This window comes from Lethenteron reissneri, chromosome 40, assembly GCF_015708825.2.
Source record: "Lethenteron reissneri isolate LAM-NWPU_2019-01 chromosome 40, ASM1570882v1, whole genome shotgun sequence".
In the NCBI taxonomy this organism is placed as follows: Eukaryota; Metazoa; Chordata; class Hyperoartia; order Petromyzontiformes; family Petromyzontidae; genus Lethenteron; species Lethenteron reissneri.
Window position 1 is genome coordinate 394,665 of NC_083818.1, and position 27,276 is coordinate 421,940.

Below are 27,276 nucleotides of genomic sequence, written 5' to 3' on the forward strand. Positions count from 1 at the left end.
TTTTATTATCTAAACTTCAAAGGCCCAGGGTGACGTTGTACCGCACAGACAATCGTGTGCTTACCCGCGCCGTCGTCCACCGTTTCTACCGTGTTGCCTAATGCCCTCACTTCAAAGGCCCAGGGTGGCATTGTACCGCGCGGACAATCGTGCGCTTACCTGCGGTTACCACTGCCCCCCCTCCCCCACTTGTGACCGGCGGGCGGCGGCGGCCACCCATTATCCCTTTGTCTTCCGCTCTTCTCGCTCAGGGTTCCGTCCTCCGTTCTCCCTCCCCGAGTTGTACTTTATTGCGGTTGGCCCAGGGAACCTTTTCTTTCTGCGCCCATATAATTTTAAACCAATTTTAGGGGCATCGCAATGTAACCTGCCCTGCGAGGGTCGGCCAATCTCCTGGCAACGGGAAACCGTGGTACTCTCCCTGCAGGTGCGCTTTGGATTAAAACCGGATGTAGCAGGCAACCCCCCGCCAGGACACTGCGTGGGTGCGCTGCGTGCGGGTTTGTGTTTAGTGCGGGGGTCGGGAGAGAATCGCGGCGCTTGCGGAGTTGCTTCGCGTGGCACCACATATTTACGCGATCAAACTAAAATATATATCTATTATGGATAATATTGGTCGCAATAGCCTACTACGTGTTAAACTAACGAAGCGAGTTATCTCGCGGTGGAGAGATGTTATCTCCCTCGCCTGGTATGCAGGAGGTCGTGTGTTCTATCCCGGCCCTGACAATGCCTGCTGTGTATTGGGAGTTTGCATGTCTCTCTCCCCGTGGTCCCGTTAAGTTTTTTTCCGGGTTTTATGGTTTTTCCCTCCACATTTAGAATCAACATCACCACATGTTTCGAGTGTTTGGCTGCTGCCACACATTCTCTAATGGTAATGTCAGCCACTTCGTTGGGCTATAATTTGTGGCCAGGTCGCTTCTGAAAAAATAGCTAATAGCTCGGTGGGCCTTAGCTGCTAAAATAAAACGTGAAATAGTTGTTTTAGTTTCGAGTTATTTAGTGTACAGCGTCTGTAAATCGATGGGAGGATCGCAAAAAACGATACGAATCGATTGTCCGTGACTCCGCCTTTGTGTCGCCGCGTACCCGGATGTCGACGCGCGGGGCAATGCGGGTGACGTCACCATAGCAACGAGACGGGGAGAGAAGCAAACAGGTCAACTCACGCTCCTCACTCGCTCCTCACACTCCTTCCTCACTCACTCCTCACTCACTCCTCACACTCCCTCCTCACTCACTCCTCACACTCCCTCCTCACTCACTCCTCACACTCCCTCCTCACTCACTCCTCACTCACTCCTCACATTCCCTCCTCACTCCTCACTCACTCCTCACTCACTCCTCACTCGCTCCTCACACTCCCTCCTCACACTCCCTCCTCACTCACTCCTCACACTCACTCCTCACACTCCCTCCTCACTCACTCCTCACACTCACTCCTCACTCACTCCTCACACTCCCTCCTCACACTCCCTCCTCACTCACTCCTCACACTCCCTCCTCACTCACTCCTCACACTCACTCCTCACACTCCCTCCTCACTCACTCCTCACACTCACTCCTCACACTCCCTCCTCACACTCACTCCTCACACTCCCTCCTCACTCACTCCTCACTCCCTCCTCACACTCCCTCCTCACTCACTCCTCACACTCCCTCCTCACACTCCCTCCTCACTCACTCCTCACTCACTCCTCACATTCCCTCCTCACTCCTCACTCACTCCTCACTCACTCCTCACTCGCTCCTCACACTCCCTCCTCACACTCCCTCCTCACTCACTCCTCACACTCACTCCTCACACTCCCTCCTCACTCACTCCTCACACTCCCTCCTCACTCACTCCTCACTCACTCCTCACATTCCCTCCTCACTCCTCACTCACTCCTCACTCACTCCTCACTCGCTCCTCACACTCCCTCCTCACACTCCCTCCTCACTCACTCCTCACACTCACTCCTCACACTCCCTCCTCACTCACTCCTCACACTCACTCCTCACTCACTCCTCACACTCCCTCCTCACACTCCCTCCTCACTCACTCCTCACACTCCCTCCTCACTCACTCCTCACACTCACTCCTCACACTCCCTCCTCACTCACTCCTCACACTCACTCCTCACACTCCCTCCTCACACTCACTCCTCACACTCCCTCCTCACTCACTCCTCACTCCCTCCTCACACTCCCTCCTCACTCACTCCTCACACTCCCTCCTCACTCCCTCCTCACACTCGCTCCTCACACTCCCTCCTCACTCACTCCTCACACTCCCTCCTCACACTCCCTCCTCACTCCCTCCTCACACTCCTCACACTCCCTCCTCACACTCACTCCTCACACTCCCTCCTCACTCACTCCTCACACTCCCTCCTCACACTCACTCCTCACACTCCCTCCTCACTCACTCCTCACACTCCCTCCTCACTCACTCCTCACACTCACTCCTCACACTCCCTCCTCACTCACTCCTCACACTCCCTCCTCACACACTTCTCACACTCCCTCCTCACACTCCCTCCTCAATCCTCACACTCCCTCCTCACTCACTCATCACACTCCCTCCTCACACTCCCTCCTCACTCCCTCCTCACACTCCTCACACTCCCTCCTCACACTCCCTCCTCACTCCCTCCTCACTCCCTCCTCACACTCCCTCCTCACTCACTCCTCACACTCCCTCCTCACTCACTCCTCACACTCCCTCCTCACTCCCTCCTCACACTCCCTCCTCACACTCCCTCCTCACACTCCTCACACTCCCTCCTCACACTCCCTCCTCACTCCCTCCTCACTCCCTCCTCACACTCCTCACACTCCCTCCTCACACTTCCTCCTCACTCACTCCTCACACTCCCTCCTCACACTCCCTCCACACTCACTCCTCACACTCCCTCCTCACTCCCTCCTCACTCCCTCCTCACTCCCTCCTCACTCACTCCTCACACTCCCTCCTCACACTCCTCACACTCACTCCTCACACTCCCTCCTCACACTCACTCCTCACACTCCCTCCTCACTCACTCCTCACACTCCCTCCTCACACTCCCTCCTCACACTCACTCCTCACACTCCCTCCTCACACTCCTCACACTTGCTTCTCACACTCCTCACACTCGCTCCTCACACTCCCTTCTCACACTCCTCACACTCCCTTCTCACACTCCTCACAATCCTCCCCTCACTCTTGCCACTCACTGCTCATACTCTCACTGCTAACCCTATCGCACCTGTGGTGTGATGGTGATGGTGGTGAGGCATGGTGGTGAGGCTGTGTGGTGATGGTGGTGAGGCTGTCTGGTGATGGTGGTGAGGCTGTGTGGTGATGGTGGTGAGGCTGTCTGGTGATGATGGTGAGGCTGCGTGGTGATGGTGGTGAGGCTGCGTGGTGATGGTGGTGAGGCTGCGTGGTGATGGTGGTGAGGCTGTGTGGTGATGGTGGTGAGGCTGTGTGGTGATGGTGGTGAGGCTGACTGGTGATGGTGGTGAGGCTGCGTGGTGATGGTGGTGAGGCTGTCTGGTGATGGTGGTGAGGCTGTGTGGTGATGGTGGTGAGGCTGTGTGGAGATGGTGGTGAGGCTGTCTGGTGATGGTGGTGAGGCTGCGTGGTGATGATGGTGAGGCTGTGTGGTGATGGTGGTGAGGCTGTCTGGTGATGGTGGTGAGGCTGCGTGGTGATGGTGGTGAGGCTGTGTGGTGATGGTGGTGAGGCTGCGTGGTGATGATGGTGAGGCTGCGTGGTGATGGTGGTGAGGCTGTGTGGTGATGGTGGTGAGGCTGTCTGGTGATGATGGTGAGGCTGCGTGGTGATGGTGGTGAGGCTGTGTGGTGATGGTGGTGAGGCTGCGTGGTGATGGTGGTGAGGCTGTGTGGTGATGGTGGTGAGGCTGTCTGGTGATGGTGGTGAGGCTGTCTGGTGATGATGGTGAGGCTGCGTGGTGATGATGGTGAGGCTGCGTGGTGATGGTGGTGAGGCTGCGTGGTGATGGTGGTGAGGCTGTGTGGTGATGGTGGTGAGGCTGTGTGGTGATGGTGGTGAGGCTGACTGGTGATGGTGGTGAGGCTGCGTGGTGATGGTGGTGAGGCTGTCTGGTGATGGTGGTGAGGCTGTGTGGTGATGGTGGTGAGGCTGTGTGGAGATGGTGGTGAGGCTGTCTGGTGATGGTGGTGAGGCTGCGTGGTGATGATGGTGAGGCTGTGTGGTGATGGTGGTGAGGCTGTCTGGTGATGGTGGTGAGGCTGCGTGGTGATGGTGGTGAGGCTGTGTGGTGATGGTGGTGAGGCTGCGTGGTGATGATGGTGAGGCTGCGTGGTGATGGTGGTGAGGCTGTGTGATGATGGTGGTGAGGCTGTCTGGTGATGATGGTGAGGCTGCGTGGTGATGGTGGTGAGGCTGCGTGGTGATGGTGGTGAGGCTGCGTGGTGATGGTGGTGAGGCTGTGTGGTGATGGTGGTGAGGCTGTGTGGTGATGGTGGTGAGGCTGCGTGGTGATGATGGTGAGGCTGTGTGGTGATGGTGGTGAGGCTGCGTGGTGATGGTGGTGAGGCTGTGTGGTGATGGTGGTGAGGCTGTCTGGTGATGGTGGTGAGGCTGTCTGGTGATGATGGTGAGGCTGCGTGGTGATGATGGTGAGGCTGCGTGGTGATGGTGGTGAGGCTGCGTGGTGATGGTGGTGAGGCTGTGTGGTGATGGTGGTGAGGCTGCGTGGTGATGGTGGTGAGGCTGTGTGGTGATGGTGGTGAGGCTGCGTGGTGATGGTGGTGAGGCTGTGTGGTGATGGTGGTGAGGCTGTCTGGTGATGGTGGTGAGGCTGTCTGGTGATGATGGTGAGGCTGCGTGGTGATGATGGTGAGGCTGCGTGGTGATGGTGGTGAGGCTGCGTGGTGATGGTGGTGAGGCTGTGTGGTGATGGTGGTGAGGCTGCGTGGTGATGGTGGTGAGGCTGTGTGGTGATGGTGGTGAGGCTGCGTGGTGATGGTGGTGAGGCTGTGTGGTGATGGTGGTGAGGCTGTCTGGTGATGGTGGTGAGGCTGCGTGGTGATGGTGGTGAGGCTGTCTGGTGATGGTGGTGAGGCTGCGTGGTGATGGTGGTGAGGCTGCGTGGTGATGGTGGTGAGGCTGCGTGGTGATGGTGGTGAGGCTGTGTGGTGATGGTGGTGAGGCTGTCTGGTGATGGTGGTGAAACTGTGTGGTGATGGTGGTGAGGCTGCGTGGTGATGGTGGTGAGGCTGCGTGGTGATGGTGGTGAGGCTGCGTGGTGATGGTGGTGAGGCTGCGTGGTGATGGTGGTGAGGCTGTATGGTGATGGTGGTGAGGCTGTGTGGTGATGGTGGTGAGGCTGCGTGGTGATGGTGGTGAGGCTGTGTGGTGATGGTGGTGAGGCTGTGTGGTGATGGTGGTGAGGCTGACTGGTGATGGTGGTGAGGCTGCGTGGTGATGGTGGTGAGGCTGTCTGGTGATGGTGGTGAGGCTGTGTGGTGATGGTGGTGAGGCTGTGTGGAGATGGTGGTGAGGCTGTCTGGTGATGGTGGTGAGGCTGCGTGGTGATGATGGTGAGGCTGTGTGGTGATGGTGGTGAGGCTGTCTGGTGATGGTGGTGAGGCTGCGTGGTGATGGTGGTGAGGCTGTGTGGTGATGGTGGTGAGGCTGCGTGGTGATGATGGTGAGGCTGCGTGGTGATGGTGGTGAGGCTGTGTGGTGATGGTGGTGAGGCTGTCTGGTGATGATGGTGAGGCTGCGTGGTGATGGTGGTGAGGCTGCGTGGTGATGGTGGTGAGGCTGCGTGGTGATGGTGGTGAGGCTGTGTGGTGATGGTGGTGAGGCTGTGTGGTGATGGTGGTGAGGCTGCGTGGTGATGATAGTGAGGCTGTGTGGTGATGGTGGTGAGGCTGCGTGGTGATGGTGGTGAGGCTGTGTGGTGATGGTGGTGAGGCTGTCTGGTGATGGTGGTGAGGCTGTCTGGTGATGATGGTGAGGCTGCGTGGTGATGATGGTGAGGCTGGGTGGTGATGGTGGTGAGGCTGCGTGGTGATGGTGGTGAGGCTGTGTGGTGATGGTGGTGAGGCTGTGTGGTGATGGTGGTGAGGCTGACTGGTGATGGTGGTGAGGCTGCGTGGTGATGGTGGTGAGGCTGTCTGGTGATGGTGGTGAGGCTGTGTGGTGATGGTGGTGAGGCTGTGTGGAGATGGTGGTGAGGCTGTCTGGTGATGGTGGTGAGGCTGCGTGGTGATGATGGTGAGGCTGTGTGGTGATGGTGGTGAGGCTGTCTGGTGATGGTGGTGAGGCTGCGTGGTGATGGTGGTGAGGCTGTGTGGTGATGGTGGTGAGGCTGCGTGGTGATGATGGTGAGGCTGCGTGGTGATGGTGGTGAGGCTGTGTGATGATGGTGGTGAGGCTGTCTGGTGATGATGGTGAGGCTGCGTGGTGATGGTGGTGAGGCTGCGTGGTGATGGTGGTGAGGCTGCGTGGTGATGGTGGTGAGGCTGTGTGGTGATGGTGGTGAGGCTGTGTGGTGATGGTGGTGAGGCTGCGTGGTGATGATGGTGAGGCTGTGTGGTGATGGTGGTGAGGCTGCGTGGTGATGGTGGTGAGGCTGTGTGGTGATGGTGGTGAGGCTGTCTGGTGATGGTGGTGAGGCTGTCTGGTGATGATGGTGAGGCTGCGTGGTGATGATGGTGAGGCTGCGTGGTGATGGTGGTGAGGCTGCGTGGTGATGGTGGTGAGGCTGTGTGGTGATGGTGGTGAGGCTGCGTGGTGATGGTGGTGAGGCTGTGTGGTGATGGTGGTGAGGCTGCGTGGTGATGGTGGTGAGGCTGTGTGGTGATGGTGGTGAGGCTGTCTGGTGATGGTGGTGAGGCTGTCTGGTGATGATGGTGAGGCTGCGTGGTGATGATGGTGAGGCTGCGTGGTGATGGTGGTGAGGCTGTGTGGTGATGGTGGTGAGGCTGCGTGGTGATGGTGGTGAGGCTGTGTGGTGATGGTGGTGAGGCTGCGTGGTGATGGTGGTGAGGCTGTGTGGTGATGGTGGTGAGGCTGTCTGGTGATGGTGGTGAGGCTGCGTGGTGATGGTGGTGAGGCTGTCTGGTGATGGTGGTGAGGCTGCGTGGTGATGGTGGTGAGGCTGCGTGGTGATGGTGGTGAGGCTGCGTGGTGATGGTGGTGAGGCTGTGTGGTGATGGTGGTGAGGCTGTCTGGTGATGGTGGTGAGGCTGTGTGGTGATGGTGGTGAGGCTGCGTGGTGATGGTGGTGAGGCTGCGTGGTGATGGTGGTGAGGCTGCGTGGTGATGGTGGTGAGGCTGCGTGGTGATGGTGGTGAGGCTGCGTGGTGATGGTGGTGAGGCTGTATGGTGATGGTGGTGAGGCTGTGTGGTGATGGTGGTGAGGCTGCGTGGTGATGGTGGTGAGGCTGTGTGGTGATGGTGGTGAGGCTGTGTGGTGATGGTGGTGAGGCTGACTGGTGATGGTGGTGAGGCTGCGTGGTGATGGTGGTGAGGCTGTCTGGTGATGGTGGTGAGGCTGTGTGGTGATGGTGGTGAGGCTGTGTGGAGATGGTGGTGAGGCTGTCTGGTGATGGTGGTGAGGCTGCGTGGTGATGATGGTGAGGCTGTGTGGTGATGGTGGTGAGGCTGTCTGGTGATGGTGGTGAGGCTGCGTGGTGATGGTGGTGAGGCTGTGTGGTGATGGTGGTGAGGCTGCGTGGTGATGATGGTGAGGCTGCGTGGTGATGGTGGTGAGGCTGTGTGGTGATGGTGGTGAGGCTGTCTGGTGATGATGGTGAGGCTGCGTGGTGATGGTGGTGAGGCTGCGTGGTGATGGTGGTGAGGCTGCGTGGTGATGGTGGTGAGGCTGTGTGGTGATGGTGGTGAGGCTGTGTGGTGATGGTGGTGAGGCTGCGTGGTGATGATGGTGAGGCTGTGTGGTGATGGTGGTGAGGCTGCGTGGTGATGGTGGTGAGGCTGTGTGGTGATGGTGGTGAGGCTGTCTGGTGATGGTGGTGAGGCTGTCTGGTGATGATGGTGAGGCTGCGTGGTGATGATGGTGAGGCTGGGTGGTGATGGTGGTGAGGCTGCGTGGTGATGGTGGTGAGGCTGTGTGGTGATGGTGGTGAGGCTGTGTGGTGATGGTGGTGAGGCTGACTGGTGATGGTGGTGAGGCTGCGTGGTGATGGTGGTGAGGCTGTCTGGTGATGGTGGTGAGGCTGTGTGGTGATGGTGGTGAGGCTGTGTGGAGATGGTGGTGAGGCTGTCTGGTGATGGTGGTGAGGCTGCGTGGTGATGATGGTGAGGCTGTGTGGTGATGGTGGTGAGGCTGTCTGGTGATGGTGGTGAGGCTGCGTGGTGATGGTGGTGAGGCTGTGTGGTGATGGTGGTGAGGCTGCGTGGTGATGATGGTGAGGCTGCGTGGTGATGGTGGTGAGGCTGTGTGATGATGGTGGTGAGGCTGTCTGGTGATGATGGTGAGGCTGCGTGGTGATGGTGGTGAGGCTGCGTGGTGATGGTGGTGAGGCTGCGTGGTGATGGTGGTGAGGCTGTGTGGTGATGGTGGTGAGGCTGTGTGGTGATGGTGGTGAGGCTGCGTGGTGATGATGGTGAGGCTGTGTGGTGATGGTGGTGAGGCTGCGTGGTGATGGTGGTGAGGCTGTGTGGTGATGGTGGTGAGGCTGTCTGGTGATGGTGGTGAGGCTGTCTGGTGATGATGGTGAGGCTGCGTGGTGATGATGGTGAGGCTGCGTGGTGATGGTGGTGAGGCTGCGTGGTGATGGTGGTGAGGCTGTGTGGTGATGGTGGTGAGGCTGCGTGGTGATGGTGGTGAGGCTGTGTGGTGATGGTGGTGAGGCTGCGTGGTGATGGTGGTGAGGCTGTGTGGTGATGGTGGTGAGGCTGTCTGGTGATGGTGGTGAGGCTGTCTGGTGATGATGGTGAGGCTGCGTGGTGATGATGGTGAGGCTGCGTGGTGATGGTGGTGAGGCTGCGTGGTGATGGTGGTGAGGCTGTGTGGTGATGGTGGTGAGGCTGCGTGGTGATGGTGGTGAGGCTGTGTGGTGATGGTGGTGAGGCTGCGTGGTGATGGTGGTGAGGCTGTGTGGTGATGGTGGTGAGGCTGTCTGGTGATGTTGGTGAGGCTGCGTGGTGATGGTGGTGAGGCTGTCTGGTGATGGTGGTGAGGCTGCGTGGTGATGGTGGTGAGGCTGCGTGGTGATGGTGGTGAGGCTGCGTGGTGATGGTGGTGAGGCTGTGTGGTGATGGTGGTGAGGCTGTCTGGTGATGGTGGTGAGGCTGCGTGGTGATGGTGGTGAGGCTGCGTGGTGATGGTGGTGAGGCTGCGTGGTGATGGTGGTGAGGCTGCGTGGTGATGGTGGTGAGGCTGCGTGGTGATGGTGGTGAGGCTGTATGGTGATGGTGGTGAGGCTGTGTGGTGATAGCGGAGTTCTGTTCTTACACGGATGTGATGATGTTGCCCGGCGACCCGAGTTCGATTCTTGCTCACGGCCACCACCAGTGACGATTATCTGAACCGGTCCTGCGCCTCCCCTAAATCGACTCAGCCTCAAATAAGTACCTGGTACGGTGTGCAAACATAGCCACCAGGAAGACAAAGGCGGCCGGGCGTGGTGTTGGCCACCCAACCCCTCGTGTGCCGTGCTGGCCTTCAATAGGTGCTCGCTTACAGCACCTACCCCCAACAGTCTGTTAAGGATAAACGGGGGATCTTCGTCTATGTATATTCTAAACACGTCGTGTGATGGTGATGGAGAAGCGTCTCGCACAGCAGGAGCAGGATGCCTCGGGGCCGCTCTGCACGCAGCCCGCTGTCCGACATGAGTGACGTGGATCTCGATGGCCTGGGTAATCTCATCCCGCCGCACGTATGGCCTTACAAGGGCCTCGCTACTGGAGGTGACGCGGCCCAACGATAGCGCGTTCGCCGCTCGTTGTAGAAGGTTTACGGTTCGAATCCAGCGGCCGCCATGAGTATTGCTACACGCACCGTCTGCTCGTGTCATTCGCAAGAGCAGGTCATTGCGTCCACATTTGTTAAATTGACCCCCAAATTACTCAATTGGGATCACACATTTTAATCATCGCCACCTGCTTTCCAGACTCATGCCCCAAATCACTCTTGAAAATCAGACTCACCCGATCTCTTTTGTTAATCACCTGGTTCAACTGTCCCTGCAGTGGAGGACAAAAGCAGACTTAGGTACCCTATCCCTTCACCCCTTATCAGCTGAAAGCTAGATATGTGGGAACTGGCAAGAACTGGTTCAGTGAAAACACAACTCAAGGGAGGTCTGTGATCAAAGGAGAATTTGGTATATGAATGGACAATAATCTGTGGAGGCAGTACTCAATCCCTTCATTGAAGCAAATAAAACGGAGACATCTCAGTCATGTCCATTGTTCTGGAGCTCGCCACATTCACTGGGAAGGATACAGCCTTGAAGTGTGTTTGGGATTTCTAACGTGTGGATATCACCTTTCCTGTCCGAGCAGTCATGTGACAGTAGTAACCTTAAGTTACAGGGTGAAGTGTTCATGTGATGTTATTGATTAGTTCTGCTTCTGTCTATGTTCATTCAAAATCATTTAGATTGCTTTTGTTTAACAAACCACGGTCTTTGTTTGACTGGGTGGAGTCACGTGGTCATCATTACAATGCTGTATCCAACGTCGTTACATTTTATATGTGCATCTGATGATATCGAGATGCTGCAAAACAATATGATAATTTGTCTTTGTAAAAGTTAAGAACTCATCTTCAATTACTTTGCAAATATTTTTTAATACAGTATTCACCATAATCTCTTGTCTGCTTGGTTGTTAATTAATAGGCTGAAGAATGCACATTTTCTTGCTTTGATCCCCTGCCTGGGCTTGTCTGGGTCAGGGTGCCCAGGTGCAAGAGGAGGGTCGGGGTTTGGGCCTCCCAGCCTCTACTGTGTCAATGACTAAAAACCTGGGCCGTCATTGAGTTTAATGGCTCTGTAATGTGACACTGTCGCAAGTTAACTGACGAAGCCGAGTTGCTTTGTTTCGCATGGGATCAAATGGCTGAGAGTTCCATGTGGGAGCATTTCACCATCTTGCTTCAACGTTTTTGTATATTCCACAGCAGAAGGGGAACTGAGCAAGCTCCAGCGGCAGTGCCGCATCATCGAGGGCGACCGGCAAACGTACAACATGGAGTCCCAGGATCTTATCCGCAGGCAGATGTAATGTAGCCCTTCTACCTATCTCTAAAAAAATGCTACGATCATGCTGACAATGTGAAGGCTTTGAGTGCCCGCCTTACTAAAATTACCTTAACAAAGCACTGGTGTGGTGTGGCTATGTCCCCCGTGTTCAGTGGATGTATGATGAGCCGCTTGCATTCCCCTTTCTCTGTCTTTACACCATTGTGCTCTCTCCAGTATCTATCCCTTTGTGACATGCAGAAGGCAGTGAGGCGGCATGATCGTTGACTTGCTCTCTCTATTAAATATATTTGCCCACTGAAAGCCAACATTTTTTTTGGTAAGCTAAACTATTAAGCTATTTTTATTTTCCCAGGTAAAGCCTACTGAGCTATACAGTAAAACATTGGATTGCGAGCATAATTCGTTCCGGAAACATGTTTGTAATCCAAAGCACTCGTATATCATAGTACTCGTATATCAGTTGTGATCACGTGACGCTCGGCAGACAAAGCGTATACGTACTACTCGTATTGCAAGACCTCGCTCGTTTATCAAATTAATATTTATTTAAAAAATTTACTCGTCTTGCAAAACACTCGCAGACCAAGTTACTCGCAATCCAAGGTTTTACTGTATAACTATTTTTCAGAGGCGACCTGGCCACAATGATAGCTCAACGAAGTGGCTTATGTGGAAATGTATAGCAGCCAAATACTCTCAACACATGTTTCTACAGTGAGGGAAAAATATATTTGATCCCCTGCTGATTTTGTACGGTTGCCCACTGACAAAGAAATGATCAGTCTATAATTTTAATGGTAGGTTTATGTGAACAGTGAGAGACAGAATAACAACAACAAAATCCAGAAAAACGCATGTCAAAAATGTTATAAATTGATTTGCATTTTAATGAGGGAAATAAGTATTTGACCCCTCTGCAAAACATGACTTAGTACTTGGTGGCAAAACCCTTGTTGGCCATCACAGAGGTCAGACGTTTCTTGTAGTTGGCCACCAGGTTTGCACACATCTCAGGAGGGATTTTGTTCCACTTCTCTTTAAAGATCTTCTCCAAGTCATTAAGGTTTCAAGGCTGACGTTTGGAAACTCGAACCTTCAGCTCGCTCCACAGATTTTCTATGGGATTATGGTCTGGAGACTGGCTAGGCCACTCCAGGACCTTAATGTGCTGCTTCCTGAGCCACTCCTTTGTTGCCTTGGCCGTGTGTTTTGGGTCATTGTCATGATGGAATACCCATCCACGACCCATTTTCAATGCCCTGGCTGAGGGAAGGAGGTTCTCACCAAAGATTTGACGGTACATGGCCCCGTCCATCGTCCCTTTGATGCGGTGAAGTTGTCCTGTCCCCTTAGCAGAAAAACACCCCCAAAGCATAATGTTTCCACCTCCATGTTTGACGGTGGGGATGGTGTTCTTGGGGTCATAGGCAGCATTCCTCCTCCTCCAAACACGGAGAGTTGAGTTGATGCCAAAGAGCTCCATTTTGGTCTCATCTGACCACAACACTTTCACCCAGTTGTCCTCTGAATCATTCAGATGTTCATTGGAAAACTTCAGACGGGCATGTATATGTGCTTTCTTGAGCAGGGGGACCTTGCGGGCGCTGTAGGATTTCAGTCCTTCACGGCGTAGTGTGTTACCAACTGTTTTCTTGGTGATTATGGTCCCAGCTGCCTTGAGATCATTGACAAAATCCTCCTGTGTAGTTCTGGGTTGATTCCTCACCGTTCTCATGATCATTGCAGATCCACGAGGTGAGATCTTGCATGGAGCCCCAGGCCGAGGGAGATTGACAGTTCTTTTGTGTTTCTTCCATTTGCGAATAATCGCACCAACTGTTGTCACCGTCTCACCAAGCTGCTTGGCGATGGTCTTGTAGCCCATTCCAGCCTTGTGTAGGTCTACAATCTTGTCCCTGACATCCTAGGAGAGCTCTTTGGTCTTGGCCATGGTGGAGAGTTTGGAATCTGATTGATTGCTTGCTTCTGTGAGCAGGTGTCTTTTATACAGGTAACGAGCTGAGATTAGGAGCACACTCTTAAAGGGAGTGCTCCTAATCTCAGCTTGTTACCTGTATAAAAGACACCTGGGAGCCAGAAATCTTTCTGATTGCGAGGGGGTCAAATACTTATGTCCCTCATTAAAATGCCAATCAATTTATAACATTTTTGACATGCGTTTTTCTGGATTTTGTTGTTATTCTGTCTCTCTGTTCAAATAAACCTACCATTAAAATTATAGACTGATCATTTCTTTGTCAGTGGGCAAACGTATAAAATCAGCAGGGGATCAAATACTTTCTTCCCTCACTGTAAATGAGGGGGGAAAACCCGGAGCACCTGGAGAAAAAGCCATGCGACTTCAGGTAGTACATGCAAACTCCAAATATACAGCAGGCGTAAGGGTCGGGATCGAACCCACGGCCTCATGTATACTAGGCGAGGCAGATAACATGTGGTTGTGTTGGCCCGACAGGTCCGAGATCTTCAAGCTGGAGAAGGAAAAGGAGGATCTGATGCAGAGCGTCCGTCTATCGGAGCGCAAAAGCATGAGAATGCGGGACCAGGAGTGCGCGGAGAACCTGCGAGCCATGTTGGAGCTGCGCGAGGCGCTGGAGAGTGATATCAGCCAAGAGAGACGCAGGCTGGACGAGCTCGATGTACAGGCAGGGATTGCTCACAGACTCGCAGCCTCAAAGCATTAAAGCTCGTCACTCCACTGACTGGTGTACAGTTCAATCGAGACTGTATTAAGTGTGAAGGGACAGGTGAACAGTTGGTTTGAATTGTGCACATGGTGGGTGTGCGTGTCCCACGTGTGCGTGCTTGGCGGTATCAGGTGAAACAAATGGAACGGAAGATGGAAGCGGAGAGGAGAAAGTCAGGGGGCTCCTCTGGCACACGCACACACGTGACACGGACGCACAAGTACACGCATGTGCTGGAAAATCGACTCGACACGGTACGTCGCACAACACGTCCAGCACTCTCGATGTGCTGTGAAAATGTGTTTTTGCGTGATAAATTGTGCTTCCGGGCAGTAAAGAAGCTGGTAAAGCCACCTTTAAACCTTTTTTATCCTGACAAGATTTGGTAGCGAAATTTTATGTCACACTACCTTCATCATGGGGTTGAGACAATATCCTTCCTATTCCCAATGACATGGTCACAAATCATTGAGAGCTCAGAGCATCACATAACGGGTTACATCAATCACTGTTGGCCAATCGCATCATATGATAGGTTAAACTATTAAAAGACAAAGCACAGGCAATTTCAAGTCGAGTGGGATGTTTATGAGTAGAGATGCATTGTTGCTAAATGCGCCCACACCTGTATTTGCAGGCGCTGAGCAAGTTTAACGTGCAGCTGACCCAAAATGCAAGATTGCGAGAAGACATTGAGAGCCTGAGAGTGGAGCGTGAGCACTTTGAAAATATCTACAGGAAACTGCTAAAGGTATGAACACAATGTTGGACACCACTACCCTGGTGATTCGATTATTTGCCTCAATTTGATTTTAGAATTGATGGGAGCTTTTAGAGTTTCTCGCATTGCACCTCTAATGACTGCATGGGAAATGTGAATCATTTACCACGAATATGATTCTTTAAATAACATCTGTTTACTGATAATGCAATTCAATGCATGTAATCGTGAGCTTAAGAAGTGATATTAAGTGAATAGATTCATTATTTCAATAACAATAAGCACGTAATTTGATTGTATACAGTCGTATCTGTGATGAGGTTTTCAGGTTAGTGATGTGCCATTCAATTAGGGTTGCCACCTAGTCGGGTTTGACCCAGACAGTCTGGGAATTGGTATCTGCGTTTGGGTGGCAGCGTTTGAATTGTATTGAGTTTACCTTTATTACAGTATATTGCACGGTTTTGATTGACAAAGCATGACAGAGAAATATGTCTGGGCTTGGTCTACAGTGGAAAAGGTGGCAATGCTGCGTTTAGTAAAGTGTGATGAGCTCTCGTGTGACTGCAAGTGGCTGCCATGCCGCATTGCAGCTACTTGGAAGTCACACGAGGACAGCGAGATAGAAACATGATATTGTCCGGCTCGTGAGGCGTTGAGGCACGTTTATTTTCACAATGCAATACAGTGTGGATTTATTTATCATGTGAAAACAACCACATCTCAACACAGTGGGACACTGGCCTCCTGGGGAAAGGAAAGGTATGTTTGTTTGTTTGCTTACATTAGTTATGTCCTGCCTGTGCCAGCTGTGTACGTGGCTCATTATTGGTTCTGGACCCCAGTTACTTTGTCCTGGACTGTTGCTCTGCTCTATCCTGTGTTTCCTTGCTCTGACCCCCACTCCCTCATCTTTCTTCAATCCTGATGTGGTTCTTTATTTTTGTGAATTACTATGATATACAGTTCAATTCAGATGCTATTACTTTACATTTTCTGCTGAGGTTTTTATATTTTATGAGCAAAAATACACTATCAGTCTTGAGCTTGGACTTGAATTGTGGCAGAGAGAGTCAACAGAACGGGCAGCAGAAGGAAGGGAGTTCTAGAATTCTGAAGCAGTAGAGGAGCAGGAGTGATCTCCCACTAAACAAAGGTTGATGGGGGCTGCAATAGAAATATTTGGTTCATAGAGCTGAGAGTACATCAGGGGGTGTAGAGGGAGATGAGAGAGAAGAGATAGGTGAGCACGTGTGTTGGGGCCACTGGCCCCCGAGGTCTCTCCCTGCTGGGCACCGACTGCAGGGGTCCCGCCGTTTCCCGACCCCTCGCTGGTATGCGAACAGCTGCTGCCACCGCTGGGCTCATCGCTCGCGGGGTAAGGGCTGTCGCCCGACGGCTCCCCTCCCTGGTTCGCACCTCCGCGAGTTCGCGAGAGGGGCATGGCTCGTCGCCGGCTCCCGTACGCCTGTAAACACTGCGTTGCCTCTCCGCCAATCAAACGCGACGCCTCCCCTCACACAGCCCCGTGCAGCAATCACACGCTCTGAACGGGGTGTCAGGGGTCGGAGGGCGAATGACGTTGCTCGCACACGCGCTCGTTCAAAGGGGCCGTGGAACAGGTGTTTACGGTGGGTGTGAGCCCTCACAAGTCTCCACGGCGACAGACGGAGCGCGCACCCGTGGAAACACCGACCACCCACGTTACAAGCGTACACACACACCCACAGCACCACGTGCTTTCACCCGCTCGTCCAAACCACACGAGGCTGCGATGGGTTATTAATGATTTATTATCGGCCGACTGTGATTCACTGTTGGGTCAGTAGGGATCGGCAAGGCAGGCCTACACTATCGCCCAAGGGTCTGTACCCGATGTATCTAATTTGATAGGCTCTAAGCGGTTTTGGTTTCTCTAGCCTCAATCCCAGTACTCTCTTTCCTCTTACTCACAGTTTAGATGCACACGGCGCTCCGGTGGTCTCGTTCTCTCCGCACACTTCGACGCGTCGCACGGACGTTCGAGTGGCCGCACTGGGAACCATCCCGGGCGCTGACTTCCGGAGCAAGAAATCGCTCTACCTGTCTGCGCCCCCCTTTTAACTTTTACCTACATCAAAGAACGCCGTCCCGAGGGCCTTCTCGGCCAATTAGGTCGCCACGCCCGTTCAGCCGCATTCCCGGTTTCCATAACAATGGGTCCGCCGTTGACTGCGGCGCCGGCGGTGGTCCACGTGCGCTTTTGCTATGCTAATCAGCCATGGTTTCCGTAACAAAGGGCTCGCCGTGGGCTGCTGTGCGGCGGCGGTCCCCGAGCCCACCCACTATGCCAATCAGCCGCCCCTCTCCTGGCTTCTCCCTTCGTTCGTGGCTGCGGACCCCTGCCTGCCTTGCCGATACGTTTGTGTGGGGGGTGCGTTTCAACCGTGGTGGCTGGACAGCCCCCGCCGTGACCATGCAATCTCAACCCAGGTCACAGCGCCGCGGTGCGAATTAGCATCGGGGGAGGTCGCCCAATTCCCTGGCCGCAGGAAACCGTGAAGATTATCCCTATGAGGGCTTTTGGGTAAAAACCTGCCGGCCAGGTGACCTCCCCTCGGAGCTCTATGGGGGGGAAATGTGTGAGGGTGTGTTTATGTAGGGGGTGGTGAGGGGGAAGCGGGGTCGGCCCCGTCGCTTGGTGGTGGCGAGGTCGTAGATGGGGTGCCCGCCGAGCGGCTTCGCGGTGGCGGCATCACAGGGGAAGCGGGGTCGGCCCCGTCGCTTGGTGGTGGCGAGGTCGTAGATGGGGCGCCCGCCGAGCGGCTTCGCGGCGGCGGCATCACACGTGCAAGATAGTATAGTGTGATGGGAGGGGAGAGTGCATGGAGGGGAGTAGATTGGGATGAGAGAAAATAGAGTTCACGGCGAACAGTAGAGGTAAGCGGGTAGTGGTAGGTGTAACGGGTTCCGGAGACACTTGTAGAGGTAACTTCTTTATTACAATCCAACCAACAGTCCAACAGTCCTGATACTCTGTAACAACTCCCAGGTACACAGCCTAGGTACACAGCCTAGATACACTACTCTGGCTATGCTCTGGAACTCGCCCTCACAAGGTTGTAGAGTCGGGAGTTCCAGAGTCCCACCACTGGCTCTCACAGTGTCCCAGGGTCCTCAGATGGCTGGTCTTGGGTTTGGGTCTTGAGCTACGACTGGCCCTGATCGTCCAGGGAGCTCCCCTTTTATGCCTAGTTCCCAACGAGGGGTGGGGCCGTGTGCGCCCCCAGATATCCCACAGAGCACACACAGCCCCCCCCCCCCCCCCCCCCAGCGCCTGGCGCCAAGAGGCTTAAGCGCCTGGCCCGCCCAGAGTCCCAGAGCCCCCAGCAGCTCCTCCCTTCTTATGTCACTACATAGGCATGAACGTGTCTATGTAGAATCTTGAAGATGCTGAGCATAGTTGTAGTTGATCCAGGATTGGATTGGGAGCCAGTGGAGAGATCGGAGTATTGGGGTGATGTGGGTCTCATTTACTGATGCTGGTGAGAAGTCCAGAAGCAGCAATGTAAATCATCCGGTGTGTGGAAGAGCAAGATTTGAGGAGGGTGTAGACTGTAGAGGAAAGAGTTGCAGTAGTTGAGCAGGGAGGTTATGAAGGCGTACACAAGGGTCTCAGCGGTGGCTGGAGTGAGGAAATAGTGGAAGTCCTTCACAGTTGAGAAATGTGGGACGAAAATGAGAGCTTGGGCGCCATGACGATTCCAACTTTCATATACTCTGAACACTTTTTCACATGATGCCCTTGATGGCATTAAACCACCTACTTTGTAACTGCAGTGCTGCGTGTTTGATGCTGTAAAACAGAGCTGATGCGCCACTTAATGATACCTGTTTGGAGGCTAAAATGTATTGCTTGCATAGGCAGGGCAGGTAGACATGTGACTATGAAAGTCAAATTCAGATTCCATATGTGGCTTCCAATGTTACGTCCCAATCTCCTGAAACTTAACTTAAAGACAGATATTTTTTTTATTATAAAGACAGATTCTTCAAGGAAGGTGCAGCAAAAAAAACACTACCTCTCATCTGTGTAAATCTGGGAAGAATTATATCTAGATAAATCCTATTTGTAGTTATCTGCAAACTATACTCTTATGAGGTACGTGATAAAATGCCTCTTCATCATCTGCTAAAAATACTAGCAAAGGCTTCTCAATATAATTTGCCTTCTCAATAAATTTACAAATACAAACAAATAGACCAAAATAACAAAGGTAGAATTGTTCTTCCAGGGTTTTCGCTTGTATTTCCCATGCTGTGTGTGTATGTGCAGGAGCTGCAAGACACTCACCGCGAGATGGACATCGTCATGGACACGTCTACGGCAGCTTATGACTCCAGGTAGTAAGTTTTATTCTGATTTTTCAAGCTGAGAAAGAGTGAAAAGTCAAAACAATAAACTCCCAGTGGGCAGTACTTTCACACTCAAAAGTAAAAGTGATTTCCTGCTCAAATGAGTATGCAGCTAGTGCTCGTCTCCTGCTTACAACCCTAATCCAGGAAGCTAAAATTCATAATTCCTATGACAAGGGCAAGTCCATCCATGGGATAACCATTGTTAACTTCCCCATTAAATGGCACCCATTTATGGACCCTTGAGAGATGATGGGCTTATTTGCAAATGCGACCTGGCCTGTGAACTCTGGCCGGTGAAGAGTGTCTGTGTGTGTATGTGCCAGTTTATTGCATTCACTCATTTATTTACTTTTATTTAAAACTGGGTGAGAGTCCATTGAGCCTATAGGTATCTGTGTCATAGGAGACCACGGTTCGTAAACAAATACAGGAATAGAATGCAATTGCACAACTCTGAAAGTTTTTTTGTAAAATATCTCGAACAAAGCTCTTGTGACTGTAAGTTAAATACATTCCTTGAAATAGGCAAAACATCACAAATACAATACAGTATGCTCATTCCTCTTTACAGGAAGACCTTGTGTAGCGCGACTTCATAGAACACGGATTCATTATAGCGCTCTTTCTCCTGGAGAAAAATTTTACTTAAACATTAAAATCCAAAAATCTAAAAAGCACCTAGGAGTGAGAACACACAAGCGCCAAGGAAACGCACCTACAACCATCTTTACATTTACTCAGCTAGTGAGAGCGATGTACGCTTTGAGCCAACCCGAAACCCACCCCCTCACGATTCGACCATCACAATTCGTGGCCACGATTACCAGTTTAAAAAAAAACATATTCCCGGCAGTAGCTCCTCAAACCTCGTCTGCCACCACTGCCATGTAGGAGCACAGCAGGATGCACTGGTGAGTACTGTACATAATACTATTATAATAGTAAATACATTTGCATAATATAATAAAGTTTACCATTTGTATTATTACTAGCACGATTACCTATACCCCAATGAAGCCCTCATATATTGCTCATACGTAAGAAATAATGTTTTCTGGAGTGCATCACAATATATACAATGGTATCATGCCCCCTTTTTCGCGAGGATTCAATTACCACTCACTTCTCCATGAATGTGTCTTAAGCTCTAAGTGAGGTCGGCCTTTAGTTTATTTGGCCAATTTTCAACAAGACCCTCCACCACCTGACAGAGCCAGTCAAATCAAGTTGTCACATGGGTAAATGTGTCAATTGATTTGGGTTTTTCAGCAAATCCGAGCATTTAAAAAAGCAAGCACAATTTTGGCAATTGTTATACAACGTTTCTCTGCAGATCACATCCAGCAATATCAGATGTTATTAAGAGCTCAGCTTTCCCTTGAAAGAGCTTCCTGGTCCAGGTTCTTAAATAGGTGCCATGATGTCATCAGCACAATCATGCATGTGATCCAGTTTAAGATGGAGAGTTGATTGCTAGTTGATTGGTTGTGACAGTATGCTAACAGAATTAGAAACCATCAAAAGCATGAGTACTCGAATTTTTTAAACAAGTAATGCAGCCTCTCATAGGCGAGTTGTTGAGAGGGAACAGGCATACACAGTAGAAGATATACCTGCCGGATTGTCCCGGGTTGGCGAGACATCTCTGAGGGAGTTGTGGCGCGATGCCTATGGTGGCACATGCGCGAGCAGGGATGAGGCACGCACTAAAGTGGCGCTGCTGAGGGAGAAGGCCGACAAGGATGGCGCCCAGTACGCCACCGAGATGAAGGAGCTGCAGCGCCTGCTCGACCATGAGCGGCGACTCCGCGATTTCATGGGAGTCAAGGGGCAAGAGAGAGTCAGCTTGGAGACCGGAGCGCTGTACAGAAAAGGTTTTGCACAGCGGCCGGCATCCTCACCCACCCACCATGTTCAATTCTCACATCTCTACAGCAGGCCTGTCACACGATTTTTCACCCGACCTGTCATGTGACCTGTCACGCGCCTACTATTCATACAGACGAGGTTGAGAAAAGGCAGCGGGAGCTTGTGCAGGAGAGTGTGGAGTCGTACGAAGCCGCCTTCCAACAGATCCATGCCATCACACACGAGGACGACCTTGACACACTCGTGGGAGCCTTCATTGAGGGTGATTGTTCACACTGTCGCTGAGACTCGGTTATTTCCAAATGAACACAGATGATGCACGACTAAAGACTGACGTTCACAATGCCAAACCAATGCCTCTTGTTGCAGTGGAGGATCGTAACTTTGCACTCTTCAACTATGTGAACGAACAGAACAATGAAATAGAATATCTACAGGATCAGATTGCAGAGGTGAGTTTGTGTGAAATATTGTATTCAAAAAGTATTTTTTTGGTTAAATGAACATTGCGGTAGTGCTCATCTCCTGTTTACAGCTCTGAGTCAGTGGTAGAAATTCCACGTTCTTATGGTGGGAGTGAACCTCTCCATAGGCAAGACACTGTTGATTTACCCATAAAGTAGTGTTCGTTTTATGGACCCTGGTGGAACGATTGGTTGAGTCAAGCCCCAACCAGAACTTGAATTCACAACCTTCCCTTTGCAAGCCACTCACTCTACCACTGAGCCCCCTGACTATCAATAGTTTATTACATCACAGCTAAGGGCTCCGAGAGTTCCATTTCTTTATTCTGTTTCCGTCGATTATATGTATCCTGGTTGTTGTTTTTTTTATGCGTTGTTGAAAATATTAGTAGAATTTTAAAAGGGGGGACATTTTTCAATGTGCTTCCCAACAACAAATGCCGGGTGTGGTGTTGGCCACATTACCCTTTTGTACATTGCGCTGATCTCGTAGGCACTCACTAAAAGCACTTGCCCAAACAGTCCACGTAGGCTACATGGAGCTCCTCGTGTTTGTGAAAGATCGTGAGAGCAATGCAGGAGTTTGAGCAGCAGGAGGCGTCGCTGGAGCAGGCCCGGCAGGTGCAGCTCCGCGATCTGGAGACGAGGCAGAGCAAAGCAGCGGTGCTCACGGATAGTCACGCGGCTCAGAACGCGCTCGCCACCCGGGCCCTGCAGCGCTTGAAGGACGGTGCGATTCCTGCAAACGCCGCGCCGAACGAGCTGCCCGCTGGGGCGCCTTACAAGTTTAAAGTGATTTATGGGCGGTGTTCAAACGCATAATAAATACAAATGGAAATTTGACTGCACAGCTTGAGTTAGCATTACAGGAAAAATGGATGCATACACGGTGAAGGACCGGAAGCATAATCGACGGGGCCATGAGAGAGCGTTTGAGAATGAGAATTTAGAATTTATATACTAACATTTACCAGCTTGTTACATTCCCACTCATTTACTGTTTGCCTTTTGTGGTCTACGGAGACCGGTTGGGAGGAGGACGACTTGAGCAACAACTGCTTTAGAAGTAACATGCTTAAACACCGTATTAAAGTGGAAATGTGGATCTAATCAAGGCTATGGAAACATCAAATGAAAGGAGACAAGAGGACTGCTCGCAATGCCGACTGCGGGACCTCGGGCTCCGCCCTGAAGTCGTTACTGCTAGAACTCTCACCGGGGCTCCACTGAGAAACAGGAGAAACAGCTCAACTCATCAGAATCACGATTTTTTGCTTCTATTCAGATACGCTGAATTTGTCACCATTTTCCAAAATGGAATTGTTTGTCTTTAGTGGCCATCACATGTAGCTTAATTTGACTTAAAACTCAGATCTAAACATATTTATTCCAGAAGATGTAAAAGATTACTACAAGTGTATCCTATGTGCAAGGTCTGCTTTTAGGAATGATGTATACTTTGGTATGCGTCCTATTGATTTAAAAATAAATGCAATTTCGATTTAAAGCTTTCGTGACTGCAAGGATTCATCTTCTTGGTTCTTTTGGTAAAGTCACGTAGAAGGGAAATAATAAAATAATAAAAATAAAACATTATAAAAAATTCTCACGACGTCAATGTCAGTATGATGTATGTAATATACAGCTGTTGGCTTACCAGAGATGAGCGTTGAGTATTTGAAGAATCTAAATTATTTTGTTTAAGCAGGTGGGGACTCAAAAGACAAGCATAGTCTCACTTGCAAGTGTAACCTCGGAATGTGTGTTATGTTAAGCATTTCATTGCGTGCACACAAACTCGCGGTTTTGAGTGGCCCACAGCTGAGCGTGTCGTGCAGGGGTGGAACTGCTCTTCACGAATCTGCAGTGCGATCGATCGGAGATCGAGGAGCTGCTGTCTGGAGCAGGCGGGATCCAAGACTCCACTGTGATGCATTACCTCGGCAACATTGAGCACAAAGCAAACCATCTGCTGACTGTGCAGTCCTACCTCTCTCTTAAGGTAGACACTGCACACGTATCCGGTGTCTCTCTTGAGGAAGATGATGTCTCTATCTCTGTGTACATGCTGCCCCGTCTCCGTCTGTGCTGGGCACTCAGGATGACGACAAGCCGTTTGAGTCTCCAGATGGAGCACTGGTACTTCTGGGACGGTCTCCGCTGGAAACGGTGCCTGGCCTCGCTGTGCAGCTGCCTTCCCCTGGGTCAGGCCCTCACTCACAGCAGCACTTAAGACAATCACATTGCCTTTACTGCAGCCTACTGAGAGTCAATTCAAGTTTCGAATTTATTTTGTGTAACCAAGTGCAAGCTGAAGAGGGTAGGAGAGTCTCATATCCACGAATAACCTGGGTCACCAAAATTATAAAAAGAAAAAACATAATAAGTACAATAACAAAGTAAACCGTGTTACAGGAAAAAAAACAGTTCCCACCGAGTATTAAACATTCCTACTTTGCTAGCCCCAGTGATTGCCCATTGTTTCGTGAGGATACACGAGGGACAGTATCAGTCCCCTGGGTCATCGATACGTGTGCCCACAGAACCTCCAGAATGCGCTTACTGTGATGTTTTTGAGTGTTCTTTTGGTAGTTAATGTAAGGTGGAGAGGGGAGGGAAACCAACCCCTCACACCCATCCAACACCCTCATTTGTCACTGTGATAGATGTAAGAACACCAACTCCTCACACTCATTCATGCCCACTAACACACACACACAAAAACCCCCATATAGCCTTTAACAGACTGTTAGGGCAAGAGGGCTGCTAGCGATCACCTATTATGGCTGGCACGGCGCATGAGGGGGTGGATGGCCAGCAACACACACGTCCGCCTTTGATTCTCCAGTGGTGAGGTTTACATTCTGTGCCTGGTAATTATATAAGGATGAATCGACCTTAGGAGAGGCCCAATACTTGTTAACATATTTGTCACTGATGTTGGCTATGAGCAGCAATCTTACTCCAATCACCAGGTTCATTGTTCAGTTTGCTAACCACAATACGATTGCTCTCCAACACACAACAGCTACTATTCGTCACTAAGTGGCGGCGACCTCTCCACAGCGCTTGTGGCAGCCTAGGTGCACTTTCAGGTCACGGGAAGTATTGAAGGCTCCCTGACAGGAGGTCAAGGGACCCGGCAGATGCACCACCTGTGCTCCCCACTGTGCCAACTTTGTTGGAGGGCGACTGCCTCCAACTGCCCAATAACATCTTTCACGAGGCTCCTCCATAGAGGCTGATCTTGACACTGCTAGTACAAATCATCGGCAAGTCCATTGGGCTCCATATCCTCCTGTACCACTTCAGCCCACCTCTTTTCTAGCCTGTACTGTGCAAATGTATCCCCTTCTCTCCAAGCAAACATAAGCTACTGGGGTATGCGATGGCTGGGCATGCAGGCTACATGACCCAGATAAACAGCCTCACCTGCTCAAGGAGCTCACTTTTTCAAGGATCTGTGAGCTCACACAATCCAGTCTGATTTAACTCAGGATGGATCGATTATAGACAGGCCAGCCAGAAAGTTGCAAGCCGGTCCAGATGTTCCTTTAAAGGCATCCACGTTTTGCAAATCTAGTGAAGAGAGGGCATAACTGTTACCAAAAAGACCAATAGCTTCTTATGGGGTGATAGTTCAGGCAGCTTCCATACAGATTTGCACAGAGCCGATGAAAAGATAATGCCGCTTGACTTATTGGAAGTGAAACCTCTGCTGCCAAACCGGAGCTGGTCATAAGCACATTGGCTAGGTATGTGAACTCCTCCACTCTCCACAACTACCCCATTACAAATTTGATATTTGCTTTGTTTTTGGTGGGGCTTATGGTAAGGCCCCACCTATTTGTTGCATGCACCAAATTTAACAAAAGCATGTCTAACTCCTTCTCAGAGTGATCATCATCACCATACATAACATGGTTGACCAGTATGGAGCCATCCCTTGACCTCACCAGGACATCAGTCAGCCTCCCATTGTTGCTGTACCATATGGAAATTAATCTGTTCAATAGTGTAGGGACCAGAGGACATCCCTTTTGCACAGAGACAATAGGAAATTGCTCTGACTACTGGTCATGTAGATTTACACGGGCCTGCCCACCATTTAACTACCGAAAACATGAATATCCCAAATCCATGGCCTATTAATCGTATTATTGACCTTGACCAGGTTAACACAGCAGAGATGTAGGTCCTGTTAAAATGCCCTATACTTCTGCTGTAGCAGACGGACCAACTGTATGACATATTTGCAGGACCATGCCAGTCTGAAACCAGACTGGGGCTTCACAAGCCTCTTGGCATGGCTGGCAAGGGACACTCAGTCACACACACCCTCTCACATTCACAAAGAGGATTCTCATTCACACACTCGCACACTCACACGCGTCGCCACATTGGTGCTGTGTTATGGTAGAGGGGAACAGGACAGTGGCTCTGAGTCATCGGTTTTGGAGGAAGAGCAGCGCCCACTCACGCAAGCCGAACTTCGCGAGAAGATCATCAGGGGGGTGAGTGTTCCACTTTTCTGTTATTTCACCCTAAGTCTTGTCTCCGAGTGAGTTTTTGTGTGTGTTAAGCACCACAGTGAATGTGTGTGTGTGCGTGTTTATTTAAGCCCCTATGGGGAGCGGTAATGTAGCGGTTAGTGACCCGAGTTTGGTTCCTGCTCATGGCCAACACCAGTAACGATTATCTGAACCGGTCCTGGACCTCCCCTAGGTCGACTCGGCCTCAAGTAAGTACCTTATGTGGTATTTAAACATCGTCACTGTGGAGACAAAGGCGGCCGGGCGTTGTGCTGGTTACCCACCCCTTTGTGTGCCATGCTGGCCTTCATAGGTGCTCGCTAACAGCACTTGCCCCAAACAATCTGAAGTCTACATGGGGGCTCTTTGTTGTACCCCACAATAAGTGTGTCTGTGTGGCGAGCAGGTGTTACGCAGGGAGGAGAGGGCTGGTGGGGGGAGGCCACAGCTAGAGCAGGATGGACCTCACGACACAAGGGCTCCAATGTCTGAGCGGAGGGAGCATCATTAAGAACCTTGGCCCGGCAGAGTGGGAAAGGGCTCCAGCCCCAGGTTCCTCTGGCCGAGCTGATACACCCAACTCCACTGTTATTTTTTTAGAGGTCTTTTCTTGATGGCGCTGTTGAAATGTTCAGTTTGGTCAGTTAATAATCGTGTGACGGTGCATCTATCCCATAATTGGAATCGATCCTTATGCTCTGGGTCCAAGCATTGACTCATGCATGTGAGAGTATATTATAATGTGCAGCCTTTCGTGGATCCACTGCTGGATAAAGCTTGCCCGTGACTATCAGTTGTGGGGATTGTTTGGCCATACGACAACAATGCTGCTTGGTGAAGGTAGGTAAAAGGAAGAGGACTTGGACCAGTTCAGATGTCACTTGCCACTAATGTTTGTTCTGGCTGGGAATTGAGCACAGGTTACCAGGTATATCGTGCAGTTCACTAACCACTGCTCCGTCACTTCACCTTGCGTTGTATGTAATTGGAATATGTGACCTCTGCAGCCACGAGAGGCCTACAATGTGCCATGGGGATATAAATTAGATTGATGCTGCATTAGCAGCAGTTAAAATTACTCTCTGTTAAAATTGTCAGATCACGGTGATTAAATGATTGTTTTGTGCCTTGCTGTGATAATTGATTATGCAGTGTTTTTGCAAATATTCTTAATCCAATAAATCTTACAGAAATAAATAATCAGAGATAACGTCTAATATCCATATTTGCCTCCAAATAACAAGTGTTTTTCATACGTCTCATTGGCTTGCACGGTCTGTTGGAAGTGGATAATACCGGCAGAATTGGTTCAACAGAAGCAATATGGACCGGTTTAGACATTCAGTGAGTAATCAGCAGTCTTGCTTGAACCAATGCAG

The 27,276-nt window shown here is 51.3% G+C and overlaps 1 protein-coding gene across 4 annotated transcripts; it reads left to right on the forward strand.

Annotated features, from left to right (window-relative positions):
- Positions 1–1,098: 1,098 nt before the first annotated feature.
- LOC133352313 (outer dynein arm-docking complex subunit 1-like) lies at positions 1,099–27,104 on the forward strand. Of its 4 annotated transcripts, none has more exons than XM_061567896.1 (15): positions 1,099–1,162; positions 9,780–9,853; positions 11,124–11,220; positions 13,682–13,871; positions 14,045–14,167; positions 14,551–14,664; positions 18,950–19,017; positions 20,725–20,906; positions 21,035–21,163; positions 21,271–21,353; positions 21,927–22,095; positions 23,204–23,367; positions 23,466–23,569; positions 25,786–25,879; positions 26,304–27,104. In XM_061567896.1, the coding sequence occupies exons 2-15, from the start codon at positions 9,787–9,789 to the stop codon at positions 26,406–26,408; spliced, it is 1,689 nt and encodes a 562-aa protein (XP_061423880.1). In that variant the 5' UTR covers positions 1,099–1,162; positions 9,780–9,786; the 3' UTR covers positions 26,409–27,104. The 4 variants fall into 4 exon arrangements, with proteins under 4 accessions (XP_061423880.1, XP_061423878.1, XP_061423879.1 ...); XM_061567894.1 differs by having other exon boundaries at positions 1,129–1,162; positions 11,121–11,220; XM_061567895.1 differs by having other exon boundaries at positions 1,140–1,162; positions 9,777–9,853; positions 11,121–11,220.
- Positions 27,105–27,276: the final 172 nt, after the last annotated feature.

Coding starts and splice junctions, on each gene's coding strand:
- LOC133352313 (XM_061567894.1), top strand. CDS start 9,787: ATGCCTCGGGGCCGCTCTGCACGCAGCCCGCTGTCCGACATGAGTGAC. Junction 21,164..21,270: donor CGTGGGAGCCTTCATTGAGG/GTGATTGTTCAC, acceptor CTCTTGTTGCAG/TGGAGGATCGTAACTTTGCA. Junction 25,880..26,303: donor GCGAGAAGATCATCAGGGGG/GTGAGTGTTCCA, acceptor TGTGGCGAGCAG/GTGTTACGCAGGGAGGAGAG.